This window comes from Lottia gigantea (genome assembly GCF_000327385.1).
Source record: "Lottia gigantea unplaced genomic scaffold LOTGIsca_411, whole genome shotgun sequence".
Classification (NCBI taxonomy): Eukaryota; Metazoa; Mollusca; class Gastropoda; family Lottiidae; genus Lottia; species Lottia gigantea.
In genome coordinates, this window is record NW_008709425.1 from 27,728 (window position 1) to 40,746 (window position 13,019).

Here is a 13,019-nt window from a genome sequence, read left to right on the forward strand (position 1 = left end):
ATCTATTCAGAGAGTCCACATATTTGCCCTATCTAAAATTCTTTATTCAAGACTCAAAGATGTCTTAACGCAAGTCAACTCGTTCTAGTTTCAAATAGCAATGTTTGTAAATAATTGTAACATTAAACAATGTTTTAATGTTTACCCAATAACAAAGGTGGGTACTCTAGCGACCCAATGGCTGAAATTTGAGACCCATATCGCTGAATGATCTTGTGAAGGGTCTTGTAAAACTTCCCCAATGGTATAAAATTAGAAATGTCAACAGATCTATGACTGTCTTTTATTACAAAATAAACATAAAAATTATTGCGTTCAATTTGAAATGACATCTACTTGAGAAGTTTATTAGGTATGAAAACTATGGAAAGATCATAAACTTATGGTGATCATAACCACAAAACTTCCACATGAAATCAAAAATGGAGTTATACATCGTACTTTTCTGGATCTAATTTGTCTTAAGAAGGCTGGAAACACAAATTTCTGCTAGGACAGCAGCATTATCTTACTCTTCTTCAATGTCAGAGCCTCTCGTATGGGGTCAGAGCTTCTAGTAAGGTCAGAGCTTCTCTTATGGTCAGAGCTTCTCATATTGATCAGAGATTCTTTTAAGGTCAGAGATTCTCATAGGATCAGAGATTCTCTTAAGGTCAGAGCTCCCAGTGAGATCAGAGCTCCTCGTATGGTCAGAGCTCCTCGCTAGGTCAGAGATTCTCATAAAGTTCAGAGCTCCCAGTGAGATCAGAGCTCTTTGTATGGTCAGAGATTCTCGTTTGGTCAGAGATTCTTGTAAGGTCAGAGATTGTTGCTAGGTCAGAGCTCCTCCTATGGACAGCTTCTCATAAAGTCAGAGCTCATAGTAAGGTCAGAGCTCCTGATATGGTCAGAAATTCTCTGTAAGTCGAAGCTTCTCATAAGGTCAGAGATTCTCGTATGATCAGAGCTCCTCATGAGGTCAGAGATTCTTGTATGGTCAGAGCTCCTCGTATGGTCAGAGCTCCTAATATGGCCAGTGCTTCTTGTATTGTCGGAGATCCTTGTATGGTGAGAGATTATGGTATGGTCCGAGATTCTCGTATGGTCAGAGCTTCTCATATGGTCAGAGCTTATATGGTCAGAGCTTTGAGCTTCACATATCGTTTTTATTCACTTATTGACATAAAGAAAGGCCTAGCTGTTCCTTGTCTATGTGACAACCCCTAAAACTTACCCCAATGGTTTGAAAGCTTCTTGCCCAGCAGCCACATATAATCCGCCCTCTTCCAACTTATCAAAATTGGTCACTCGGTGTCCATGATGGGGGGTGTACACTCGAAACACGGCACCATTCCTTAATTTGAGAGTATTTGTGAGTTCATCCAAAAAGGAATCGAATGTTCGTATACGTTTCTTATTCCAGGTGACGGATCTACCACTGAAATTAACATCTCCATTTCGGTAAAATCTCAAATGAGTGGCATGTTCTAAATCTCGGTTCTCTATCGGTTGCACGTTCGTGGGCCGAGTGTCTGCCATTTTTATTCTCCGACGGTAGAGGACTACCTCTTTCTCGTCGCCTCTCCTTTTCGACTTCTCGGTTGGCTTTCTAGTTTCCAAACGGTCACACGCGATTGAATTTCTCTGTTGCATTGAATTTCTAAATAGAAATAGTTCAATTCGATCTAATCCGATTTGTTTACAATCTAGTGACCTTTGACCTCGTAACTATGGCCGCATACATTGATCGCTCATTACAATGGTCGGCAATTAAAAGCGACCATGGATGTTTCCGTTTGATTTTCTCAGATAAACTTTTCATTCATGAATTAATAATTCTATCTGAAGTCCGTTTCCTTTCATTGATTCGTGTTAAATCGCTGTTTTGAGTCATCGAACATTAATTGGAGAGCCGGCTTAATGAATAAACAATGGTTGCTCCCTATCGAGGGAAAACAGATCAATTACGGACTGAAAATGGAATACAGAACAACCTTTAAGCTGATCTGACTATCATACACGGTTGTTATTTGTCCAATGGATTAACGCTCTCCCTGATCAGCTAAATCCCTTAACCACGATGGCACGGTTAAGATTTGGGACATTGCTGGTGGGGGACGGGCTCATTTAGTACAGTTTTAATATAGCCTCTTCCATTGGGCAGGGAATGAGGACCTTGATGGGGCTCCAACCCAATATATGTTGAGTCTATCGGTGCCAGCCTCCCGGGATTGAGCAATAGAGGGGAAAAAATGAAGGGGAGACAAACTGTTGACATTGAATTTGAATGCGACATCTCTGTGGAAAGGCGCAATCTTCCTGGGCTATGGATCGTCCGAGAGGGTTCTCCCTAAGAGCCTTTTTGAAAAATGTGGTAGAACATAAAGGTCTCTATGCCCCGAGGTCTGATAGTGATCTGGAAGCAAGCCATATCAATAATATATTATATAATAAACATTGAGGGAGCGTGAACTGGGTGTTAATTATTCATCTATTTGTGAACGTTGATACTTATAGAATAAGACTTATATGCTGTTATGACTACAGCTACACGACATCTGTCCAATTAGACCAAGCTATTTGTAAGTTGTGGTAAGGTTGGAGGAAGATATCGAATGTCCAGAGAAAATTGTACTTAAGAGACGTTACGCTATATTCTCTATTTTTACTCGGCATGCATTATCACGTATTTATCCTAATTATAAATCTTTAAAGGGGCAGTGTGTGTTATTTTACGAATATTTAGCAGGGGTTTCCAACCTTCTTTCTATCTATCACCCCAACAGTCTATCAGTCCAACAACCAACCATTGCATTAAGGTTCAAATCGTGCCGACTGACTGAACCAATTATCCCCAATCAATATATATTATTCGGATTTAATTGCAACTGGTATAGAAAGTGATTTTCAACCAATGATAGCTAAGTGTGAAGATTCTACTTTTAGTATAGAGAACTGTTCAACTATATTATATTCAAAGAAAAATTTCTGATCGGGACGCCAAACCTAAACCACAAGTCTGCTTGCTGTGGTTCTTGCAAGGAAAAGGGACTATTTTATTCTCCCATTGCTATATATTTTCTCTGTTAGGAAAATTAGTATTCAAAATCTCGACCAAGAAGTCTGTCGCCAGTTTCAATTTAAGTCGCCATAATAGTCTTATCTATCTACAAATTAGGACAAATCGATCGCTGAGTTCGATTGGTGATCACGTATCAATGAAGAATTAATTAATGCTCTATACCAAAATGTTTGTGTCGACAATAAGGCCCCAAAGTGTATAAAGATTTGTAACAATGGCGGATTATGTCAGATATAACAATTTATATGAATTGATATGTGATATTATTTGATTTGAAGGTAACATTCCGCCTAAAAACAAGAAATTACTACGGTTTTGGTTCATATCTGAATATGGTTCATCTTGAGAGATGCGGGTTCATTGAAATAGATGTGTTTAGGGATACGAGTTGTTTGTCGTCAGGGGTGTGGGTTCATCAAAGAAATGAACGTCCATCTTCAGGGATGTGGGTTCATTGAAACTGATGCAGGTTCATCGAAAGTTATGGAGGTTCATGGAAAGTTATCGAGGTTCATCGAAAGTTATCGAGGTTCATCGAAAGTTATCGAGGTTCATTCAAAGATATGATTTTATCGCAAGCGATGCGTGTTCAACAAGGGGAATGAGAGTTCACCATAAGCTATGTATAGGTTCATCGAAAGAGATGCTGGTTCATCAAAACAACAACTGGTATATAGACTTAAATACTTCAAACGCTGATTTCATTCTGCGAGTGGGTTAACGAACACATCATTTATTTTGATTTAAAACGATAATCCTTGTAACATATCATATCATCAGCTTAAAATACCTGGAAACCTTCCTTTGATCAACTCACGCAGACCCAATTACTTCAATAACTGTTCAAAGCAGTTATAGAAATTACTTCATAATAGATCTATTATGTCATTTTATATTGGAATCGCTAGTTTCTATTACTATGTAATCCCCACATCAAATACACACTTAATGAAGCATTAAAGACATTATTACTTGTAATATTATCAGTGGTCCGGAGTTTTGGAAAGTTAATCACCATTATCAAAATCATTGTAACGGGAGAGTATACCAGTAGGCCTACAACATGTGAGGGGCATGGAACGTATTCCCTCCGCGGACAACCGAGAGAGATATTTGTGCCATAGATTACTTACTATCGTGCTATTGTTCTCAGTTAAAGGGAGATTACTCACTAAAAAGGTGTGCAACGTATTCCTTGCTCGACTGACCGCATAAGTTATTGGTAGAGTTACTTCCCATAGATTACTTATGAAAGGGGGTCGTAGTAGTATAAGGGGGTCGTGCTACCATTTCTTACATGCTCTCAGCTAAAGGGAGACATTGTGAACAGATATGCCACGGATTAGTCCCTCTCCCCACCCCACACCTTAACATCCCCACCCCCGGGGTGGGAGGGTCAAAGCTATTTATCACAGAAACTTTAACCCTTATCAGTTATATTCATACCTACTTGTAGACTTAAAACTTAACTCCCGAGTCCCGAGCAAACACTCCAGCGAGTGGTACTTTGTTGACTTAAAGGATATGAAGACTCAATATAAATTATCTTTCAATACCCCTTGACAATGTGGGTCAATAAAGCCTATTTGTCTTCATTAAGGTCAAATATTCATAAGTTTGTGACGATTGCGACATTTTAAAGGGACAATGCTGTCTAAATTTTCTATTGATCAATTGATAGAGCTCAATTCTAACTGGCTGTACCTCTTTTCAAAATGAAATTACGATGTCCTATAATCAAATACAAAATTCCATGCTTTTCATATCGTATTCGCGTGCGTTGTGTATAGGCATGTTCCACGTCGATTCCTTCCAAAGAAAAACACCCTGACATTGACAATATTTTCAAAGACTTCATAAAATCGATTTTACTAGACTGAAAGAAAACAAATCTGGAAGGAAGAAAATAGTTGCTGACATCATATAGTCTGAAACCCTTTCCTAGCCTCTAATTTCGACAGGCGTGAGAAATTAATCTAGTCAACACAGCTGGGCATGGTTAATATGTCGAAAGTCATACAGGTTCATTGAAAGTGACTCAGGTTCATCGAAAGTGAATAAGGTTCATTGAAAGTGACCCAGGTTCATCGAAAGTGACTAAGGTTCATTGAAAGTGATCCAGGTTCATCGAAAGTGACTCAGGTTCATCGAAAGTTAGTCAGGTTCAACGAAAGTGACTCAGGTTCATCGAAAGTAACTCACTAAGGTTCATTGAAAGTGACCCAGGTTCATCGATAGTGACTCCGGTTCATCGAATGTTAGTCAGGTTCATCGAAAGTAACTCAGGTTCATCGAAAGTAACTAAGGTTCATCGAAAGTGACTCAGGTTCATCGAGAGTGACGCGTTGGTCTGAAGGGATGTGAGTTCATCAGAAGGGATTTGATTTCAACAAAACGGATGAGAGTTCATCACAAGGAATGAGGTTCATCGCAAGGAATGAGAGTGCATCAGAAGGAAATAAGGTTCAACGAAACTAATGTAGGTTCATCGAAAGTGATATGTGTTCGCCATAAAGAATGTAAGTTATCGAAAGTACTTATGTGTTCATTGAAAGAAAATCGGACTATTGCAAATGTAATGGAATGAACTCGGATTGATCGACGATTAAGAGATAGCAGTATTTAAAAAGGATAATAACATGGTGTGTTTGGATATGCCTCACGAAGCTTCCGTTGCTAGGGTAAATACGACCACATTCGTACACTAATTAGGGCGGGGACCGTTTCATTAGACAATAAGATCGGGAACAGGAAAGCAGTTCATTTCTACATAATAGAACCTAATCCCACGAAATCACAAAATAGTTCCAAACTGGTGATTTCAACCTTACTGGAACTAATCTTGGATTCCTGACTTATTTGTTAAAGACAAACCAGAATGTCTGTAATTCCATGGACAGTTAATCTCTTTTTTAATCGGTTTTCAGAAAACCGGTCCTAACCATCTAAAACATGGATAGTCAGGGTTACAGAGAACTGTAGAACTAGATACAATGGTAGTTGGACTTGGTAAAACCAGTCCCTATGGTAGTTTTGCCATATTATGCCAATTTAAGTATATCGGCGCATGCCCCTACTTACATCCTTTGAACTGTGAAATGTAACGTTTATATGCTTTTTATAGACAATTAATGATCATTGCGTAAATATTGAACATTTCATGTTATATTATGTTCCCTTAATTAATCGTAAATATATCATTGAACCAAACTCGGACGAACTCAAACCGTTTTGTGTCCGGTCACGTTTTGCACCAAATATAGCGAATTAATCAAAAAATACACATGGTATTCATATTGTCTATATCATGTTACTATGTTAAAGAGACAGCTAATCAAGTTTAGTCCGGTGCCAATTTCTGGGTGGAATGGAAATGAAGCATGTAGGATAGAACTTGATGATTCAGTTACTAAAAGATTCTGCCAGATGTCACCAGTTGCTATCAGATCCTGCAATAGACCATCAGTTGCTATCAGATCCAACCAGATCCTATCAGTTGCTAAGTTGCTAGCAGTCGTTGATGATTCAGTTGCTATCAGATCCTGCTATAGACCATCAGTTGCTATCAGATCCAACCAGATCCTATCAGTTGCTATGCTGCTAGCAGTCGTTGATGATCCGCTTGCTGACACATTCTGCCAGATGGCACCAGTTGCCACCACTTGATGATCCGGTGTCTCAGATAAGAGTCTGCTATAGTCTGATGTCAACCGGATCTCAACTTTACACGAAAGGATTTCTTTAAAAATCAATTTGATATAATTAGCATATAAATCGATAAAGCTTATTGTTATATCTTCAAATTTCATCACGTTGCTTCACACAATTAAACCATCTCGAATTACTGTTGAAATTTAGTTATAAATAAACAGAATTTAAGTCGAGGGTTGGGTCGGTTTACACCAGAGTCAAAACCAAGTACTAACTACATGTATAATAACTCCACCCTATTTTTAGCAGATCTCTTTATTTGTGACCTCGACCAGTGCTTTACATAGTAGTCTCTATGAACTTCCTCACTCTTATTGCCATGTATTCGGTATATTGCCCAATTACTAAATGAAGTCGTCATGCAGTTCATCTGTAGAAACTTTTAAAATGATAATACGGCGCCCAATTCGTCTACAACTTAAGCGCTGACAACCACAGAGTCGTTTGTAACAAGACCGGTGGTTCCAGTAGATCATTCGCAATTTTGCAAATTCAAATCACTTAAGGTTACACTCATTTACGTTTTCAGATTAAATTTTTAAACGGACGCTTTCTAATCTAAAATCACCCGAATTTATTCATTTCTAAGGTTTCAACCGTTACTTTGTATATTTTTTAACGTACCTTGCCTTCATGGTTCCAGCAAATTTGGATCGGACAACTTAAGTTGTCTGCGCCCTTGTAAAAAGAAAATACACGTCATGTAAAAAATGAAGAAGAACTTACTTGTATGGTCTGAATATTTCGTAACCGCCGACCACGTATTTGGCATTAGGCTGCAGGTCCTGAAATCGTGCCACTCGATGTCCGGAATCGGGGGTGTAAATGTTCCGCACAGCCCCAAACGACGGCTGTATCGACTCCGTTAAATGGTCCAAATAGGATTGAAAATTCGGATTACGTTTTGAATTGTACAGTACTGTTTTGCCACTAAAGTACGCATTGCCGTTGATGTAGTACGTGCTCGGAACGGCTTGTACGCTACCTCGCATGTAGCTTGGCGGCGTTTCGTCCTCCATTTTGAATCTGGATCTAATCCCACTTCACAATCCCAAATCCATACGAGTGTAATCCCAATCGAGCAGTATATTCACACCTTTAAGGCTGATATTCACACCTTTGTGACTGATATTGAACTATCAAGTATCACTTGTGGCCCTAAACTAAATAAATATGTCACATTACAAGTTTCTCATATTCCACTTCAGCTGTATAGCTGCGCTTATCCAGTTCAATCAATTTGTCAAAATTCCATTGTAAAACAGGCATTAATATCCCTTTGTCCAGTCAGAAAAGATGTCCAATTTTCCAATAAACTATCGGTTTCCAATATCTATTCTGTTTTTTAAAGTCTCGATTATGCTTAGCAACGTTTGAATTCCAATTAGTTAAATTGACACTTGATTGATGTGACTGGTTAATCGAAAAGGATGTAATAATTTACAATCTCGTTGCTAGGGAAAACATACATCAATTAGTTTTTTGAATAGAAGAAAACATTTCTAAATACAGTGTACACAATACATATGACGGTTATTTAATCGGGCAAATTGTTGGATATTACGAAATATGTCATTTAAAAGAGATTTAAAAAGTTGTCCCAAAACGCTCTTAAAATCTGTTGTAATTGCTATCAAGAAATTGGAATGGAGTTTTACGTCCAACTTCTACAGTCTAGACTATTAAGAGATCCACCTGCTAAAGTGAAACAAGATATAAGTAGGCCTAATAGTTTCGGACGTGTACTTTGGGGAGGCTGTTAATGGGTAATGTCATTCTGTGGGCAATGGGGCAGATGAAAGGACCCTAACCCTTGTAAACCCAGTCGAGTGGTACCCAGAAATGCTGTTTTTTGTCCCATCCGATCATAAGCCCTACCAGACGTTTTTATTTTGTTCCATGACAGCCTTCTCCGATAACATCACCGCCTATGTTTTTAATTCATTTTCTATAATTACAGAGTCAATAACATAACAGAAGACACAATAGTTGAAATGCGTTTACTGAAGATTTTATCAATGTGGCTCGAGGCAAAACATCGACGTTCTGAATCCTGTGGGACGTGAACACTCGCTCGCTCAGCTCAGTGGTTGAGTGCTTACACATCTCGGCATTATCTTGTTCCATACTATTCGATTGAGGCCAGATCTGGAACAGATGGAACCTGTTAGAACTCTCCTATCGAGCGCCACCCAGTAGAAATTCAGTTGTAATCTCCATATTTCGAAGGCGTAACAAATGCAGCATATCGTTTAGAATCGGCTGACACTTCCCAATTATAATTGCAGAAGATGTCGCTAGCGAAGCCTTTACAAACCAAGCCAAGCTTCGTATCTCAATCCTTGACCATTCCCTACAACCAATGGTTATAGCTCATTGCCTCCAATCAGATCACGGGCAGTACCAAATGCTGCATTCCACACAACTCTCAAACAAGTGTCAATCACCCCACAAACAACCAAACACCGAAAATAGAGACAAATCTAGATGAAATCTCCCTGTCGTACAGAAACACACCTTAGACCCAATCAATGGATCGTGGAATCTCAAAAGAATCAACAAAACTTCTTCAGAGACCAAAACATACTCTTAATCCGGTGCCAAAATCAATCACATCCTGATGTCAATCCTCCACAACTAGGGCTAGGCCTACCACAATTCCGAAACAACTAACCTGTATGCCTACATGTTGGCCTCAACAACCTTGGGTCTATTAAGAGCTAAGATTATCTTTATTTCTGGTCCTCACCAAGACTCTCATCATCACCATTTTAAAACAATAGTTGAAATGTTTGTATAACCACTGTGACGAAATTGGGCAGAAGTACATTGAAAATTCTGCCACAAAACAGTCACAGTAGCCTCCTGTTTACTCATCTGGAACCAACAAATCTATCACCAGAGTCTACCATCCTGAAGTCATTTAATACCTCCATCCTTAACTTGCCACTCTAAGATCCACAAACTCCCTACCAATACTACTCTATAGTCACTAGGTCCATAGACCTGTTACCTTAATTACTACCCTAAGCTCCATAGACCCCTACAACTTTAAAGTCATCAGGCTATAGACCATAACTTACACTCTAAGGTTCATAACCCCATACACACTACTCTAAAGGCCTTGAACCATATCACCATTTTACAACAATACGTAGAAATGTTTGTATAACCACTGTGACCAAATTGGGCAGAAGTACATTGAAAAATCTGCCACAAAACAGTCACAGTAGTCTTTAATGGGCGTCTCCTGTTTACTCATCTGGAACCAACAAATCTATCACTAGAGTCTATCATCCTGAAGTCATTTAATGCCTCCATCCTTAACTTGCCACTCTAAGATCCATAAACTCCCTACCATCACTAGGTCCATAGACCTCCTACCGTTACAACTCCAACGTCACTAGGTCCATAGACCTGTTCCCTTAATTTACTACCCTAAGCTCCATAAACACTATAGCCTTAATTTACTACCATAAGCTCTATAGACCCCTACAACTCTAAAGTCATCAGGCTATAGACCATTAATTGTTTCAGCTGATCTTAAATTCTGTGGTGACAAAATAGAGGCATAAACCACAATGACTAAATTGGACATGAAATTAAATATAACATGCCACAAAATAGTCAAAGCGGTCTTTGCTCCACCATCTCTTCTTTGGTGAATCATCTTATTGGTGGATCATCTTCGTTGGTAGGTGCAATACAATAAAACGGAGCAAAGACCATATTGGAATGAACATCTGTATTAAAATTGAGGTCAATATTTTCAAACCAAACTACAACTTGTATTTGGAAAACAGACCCATCAATTTCAGAAACAAATATCATTGCAATATATTTTCTGTAAAAAACAAAAACTGATTAGTTAAAGGAAAAATATGATTAGTGACAAAGTGACATAATAATTAATAACAATAACAAAAATATACAAATCAGTCAACTGACAGACATAAACAATAATACAACAAAATAAAAATTGACAATCACAAGTGAACACTAACAGACAGTCACAAACAATATACACACACTGGACTGACGGACATTAGTGACCACCAACAGACTTGGTAGTCAAACAATATACACTCATTGGACTGACAGACATGAGTGACCACCAACAGACTCGGCTGTTTAAGTAATATACACCCACTAGACTGACGGACATGAGTGACCACCAATCCACTCCAGATCTAACTAATCTGCACTATCTTCTAATCTTCACTATCTTCTACCATAACTGCAAAATCACAAAAATACAATATGAGTGAACACAAATTTATTTGGCATTTAAAAAATATACTGGACTTACAGACATGAGGGACCACCAGCAGACATGGCGGCTTTGAACACAAAATTTAACAAATCTTCACCATTTCCAACCATATTTTCGCCACACTCTACCATAATCTAAAAAATAAAAACAAATTTGAGTTAACACATTTTAACAATATATCTAATGGTTGGACAAGGGACATACACCAGACTTGGTAGCTTGGAACTCCAATCTTCACAAAATCTTCACCATATTTCCACCACATTACCTACAAAGTAAAAAATTAAAAGTGAACACTAATATATTTTGCATTTAAATGATATATTTCTAATGATTGAGCAAGAGATATTATACATCCACTTGTCCGACAGATGTGAGTGACCACTAAGTTAACATACCACAAAATAGTCAAAGGGGTCTTTACTTTACCATGTTTTCTCTGCTGGATAATCTTATTGGTGGATTATCTTCTTTACTAGGTGCAAAGACCATATTGAAATGAACTAAAAGAATAAACTAGAACTAAAAGAATAAAGACTGGAACTTGAAGAATGAAGACTGGAACTAGTAGAATAAACTGGAACTAGTAGAATGAACTGGAACTTGTAGAATGAAGACTGGAACTAGAAGAATAAACTGGAACTTGAAGAATGAAGACTGGAAATAGAAGAATGAAGACTGGAACTAGTAGAATGAAGACTGGAACTAGAAGAATGAAGACTGGAACTTGAAGAATGAACTGGAACTAGAAGAATAAACTGGAACTTGAAGAATGAAGACTGGAACTAGTAGAATGAAGACTGGAACTAGTAGAATGAAGACTGGACCTAGAAGAATAAACTGGAACTTGAAGAATGAAGACTGGAACTAGTAGAATGAAGACTGGAACTAGTAGAATGAAGACTGGAACTAGTAGAATAAACTGGAACTAGAAGAATGAAGACTGGAACTTGTAGAATGAAGACTGGAACTTGAAGAATGAACTGGAACTTGAAGAATGAAGACTGGAACTAGAAGAATGAAGACTGGAACTTGAAGAATAAACTGGAACTAGAAGAATGAAGACTGGAACTAGAAGAATGAAGACTGGAACTTGAAGAATGAACTGGAACTAAAAGAATGAAGACTGGAAGTAGTAGAATGAACAGGAACTAGTAGAATGAAGACTGGAACTAGAAGAATAAACTGGAACTAGTAGAATGAACTGGAACTAAAAGAATGAAGACTGGAACTAGTAGAATGAAGACTGGAACTAGAAGAATAAACTGGAACTAGAAGAATGAAGACTGGAACTAGTAGAATGAAGACTGGAACTAGTAGAATGAAGACTGGCACTAGAAGAATAAACTGGAACTTGAAGAATGAAGACTGGAACTTGAAGAATAAACTGGAACTAGAAGAATGAAGACTGGCACTAGAAGAATAAACTGGAACTTGTAGAATGAAGACTGGAACTAGTAGAATGAAGACTGGAACTAGTAGAATGAAGACTGGAACTAGTAGAATGAAGACTGGAACTAGTAGAATGAACTGGAACTTGAAGAATGAAGACTGGAACTAGAAGAATGAAGACTGGAACTAGTAGAATGAACTGGAACTTGTAGAATGAAGACTGGAACTAGTAGAATGAAGACTGGAACTAGAAGAATGAAGACTGGAACTAGTAGAATGAAGAATGGAACTAGTAGAATGAAGACTGGAACTAGAAGAATGAACTGGAACTTGAAGAATAAACTGGAACTAGAAGAATAAACTGGAACTAGTAGAATGAACTGGAACTAGAAGAATGAAGACTGGAACTAGTAGAATGAAGACTGGAACTAGAAGAATGAAGACTGGAACTAGTAGAATAAACTGGAACTTGAAGAATAAACTGGAACTAGAAGAATAAACTGGAACTAGTAGAATGAACTGGAACTAAAAGAATGAAGACTGGAACTAGAAGAATGAAGACTGGAACTAGTAGAATAAACT

The 13,019-nt window shown here is 38.1% G+C and overlaps 5 protein-coding genes across 5 annotated transcripts; 1 reads left to right on the plus strand and 4 right to left on the minus strand.

Annotated features, from left to right (window-relative positions):
* Window positions 1-828: 828 nt before the first annotated feature.
* Window positions 829-1,107, minus strand: LOTGIDRAFT_145730 (hypothetical protein; the record flags this gene model as incomplete). Its single annotated transcript, XM_009060310.1, has 1 exon — window positions 829-1,107. A coding segment is annotated over one exon (279 nt), but the record flags the coding sequence as incomplete, so codon positions are not given.
* Window positions 1,108-1,215: 108 nt separating this feature from the next.
* Window positions 1,216-1,443, minus strand: LOTGIDRAFT_58772 (hypothetical protein; the record flags this gene model as incomplete). The annotated part of the gene is made up of 1 exon (XM_009060311.1): window positions 1,216-1,443. A coding segment is annotated over one exon (228 nt), but the record flags the coding sequence as incomplete, so codon positions are not given.
* A 6,051-nt stretch (window positions 1,444-7,494) lies between these two features.
* Window positions 7,495-7,764, minus strand: LOTGIDRAFT_145734 (hypothetical protein; the record flags this gene model as incomplete). The annotated part of the gene is made up of 1 exon (XM_009060312.1): window positions 7,495-7,764. One exon carries the CDS (start codon window positions 7,762-7,764, stop codon window positions 7,495-7,497), a length of 270 nt encoding a protein of 89 aa, XP_009058560.1.
* Window positions 7,765-10,438: 2,674 nt separating this feature from the next.
* LOTGIDRAFT_175801 (hypothetical protein) lies at window positions 10,439-11,537 on the minus strand (the record flags this gene model as incomplete). Its single annotated transcript, XM_009060313.1, has 3 exons — window positions 10,439-10,616; window positions 11,082-11,179; window positions 11,475-11,537. 3 exons carry the CDS (start codon window positions 11,535-11,537, stop codon window positions 10,439-10,441), a joined length of 339 nt encoding a protein of 112 aa, XP_009058561.1.
* Window positions 11,538-12,635: 1,098 nt separating this feature from the next.
* LOTGIDRAFT_145733 (hypothetical protein) lies at window positions 12,636-12,797 on the plus strand (the record flags this gene model as incomplete). The annotated part of the gene is made up of 1 exon (XM_009060314.1): window positions 12,636-12,797. A coding segment is annotated over one exon (162 nt), but the record flags the coding sequence as incomplete, so codon positions are not given.
* Window positions 12,798-13,019: the final 222 nt, after the last annotated feature.